A 1,301-nucleotide genomic window follows, 5' to 3' on the forward strand; every position below is an offset into this window, starting at 1 on the left:
CTCATATTCTCTTCTAAATCCTAGTTCCGAGTCTTTTAGCTTCTCAACATACTGAGGCACAAGTTCTTCTCTTGGAACTGGCTTTACATCAACAGCTGGTTGGGACATGAGTGTGTGAGATCTTCTTAGGGATCTGAAGATTCGCCTGAAGAGAATGTAATACCAATGAGTACTGTTTAATGTATGCCAGTACCTGCTTAGCACTCACACAGCAATGTGGCTATACTGTTGGAAAACTTATTTTAATTCACAGCAAGGGATAGATTATTGAAATGCAAATATTAAAGATGGCAAGTATTGCCAGACAAGAAGTGCTACTAATGAGGAAAAAAACTACCAACTGTCAATGAGAACATCTATGATTGCCATTTGAAAAACACAGTAACTGAAGAGGTGTCTAGCAGTTTACAGGCTACACATCATGAGTACTATTATTTGGCATATTAACAAACATGCAATGCAACATTTTCCACAAATAATCAGATTAGGAACCACAACTGAAATCTTGGTAATTACCATTCTGTAAATAATAATAACACTGAAAAATGAGGCTAAAATTCATAGCTTTACCCATGATAGGCTTGGGAATTTCTGGAAGTAGATACAGGAAATTACAGTTGTACATTTGTCTAAAGATTTTTTTCTTAACTCACCCTAGAGACCCAGACAAACTCTCTGTGACTTCTTCCTCTTCCAAATGCTTATTCCTTCTACGATAGAAACATAGAAGACTACATAATCCTATTGTTAACAGGAGAAGGAATGTGAAAAGACCAGCAGCCACATATATAATCTGCATCTGGGATATGTGTGTTGGTGGGTCATTGCTGTATTCAATGTCTTTCACAGGCTGAATAACCGGAAAGAAGTCAGAATATGCTGTCAATGGTTGTCCTGTGCTTGCTTGGACTGGAAAAAAGAAAAATTAGGAGGACTTAGGCTCTGCATTCTTAGTTTTCATAATATGAAAGTCATATAAAAACTACATCTTCTCTGTATGATATAAAGAATTTTCTGACATTGGTCTTACAAATACAAGAGTTAGATCTACTCCAATACAGAATATTTCTTAAATATGTACAAAAGGTCAACACAAATATCTTAATAAAGCATATATGAAAAAAATGAGCTACTACAAAAATGTAATACCAAAACTGGCAACACTGATGTCACCTTACTACAGTGCATCTAAACTTAGTAAACGAAAAGTGGCTACAAACATCACACAACGGAGTACTCCTATTAATCAAGTTTCTTTTGGGGAAAAGTGATACTGTAGTGTTTTGTATATTTAAAACTGA

At 35.3% G+C, this 1,301-nt stretch overlaps 1 protein-coding gene across 4 annotated transcripts in view; it reads right to left on the reverse strand.

Moving 5' to 3' along the window:
• The window catches only part of LOC119592570 (tyrosine-protein phosphatase 69D-like), a 29,646-nt gene that overhangs the window by 12,142 nt on the left and 16,203 nt on the right, over positions 1-1,301 (reverse strand). For 3 of the 4 annotated variants that reach the window (XM_037941448.1, XM_037941449.1, XM_037941450.1), the window contains exons 14-15: positions 654-909; positions 3-145 (exon numbers count right to left, since the gene is read on the reverse strand). In XM_037941448.1, coding sequence (XP_037797376.1) covers positions 3-145; positions 654-909 — 399 coding nt within the window. Of the gene's footprint in view, positions 146-653; positions 910-1,301 lie in introns of all 4 variants that reach the window. The other variant, XM_037941447.1, reaches the window with a different exon arrangement.

The sequence above is a fragment of the Penaeus monodon genome, chromosome 30 (genome assembly GCF_015228065.2).
Source record: "Penaeus monodon isolate SGIC_2016 chromosome 30, NSTDA_Pmon_1, whole genome shotgun sequence".
Taxonomy (NCBI): Eukaryota; Metazoa; Arthropoda; class Malacostraca; order Decapoda; family Penaeidae; genus Penaeus; species Penaeus monodon.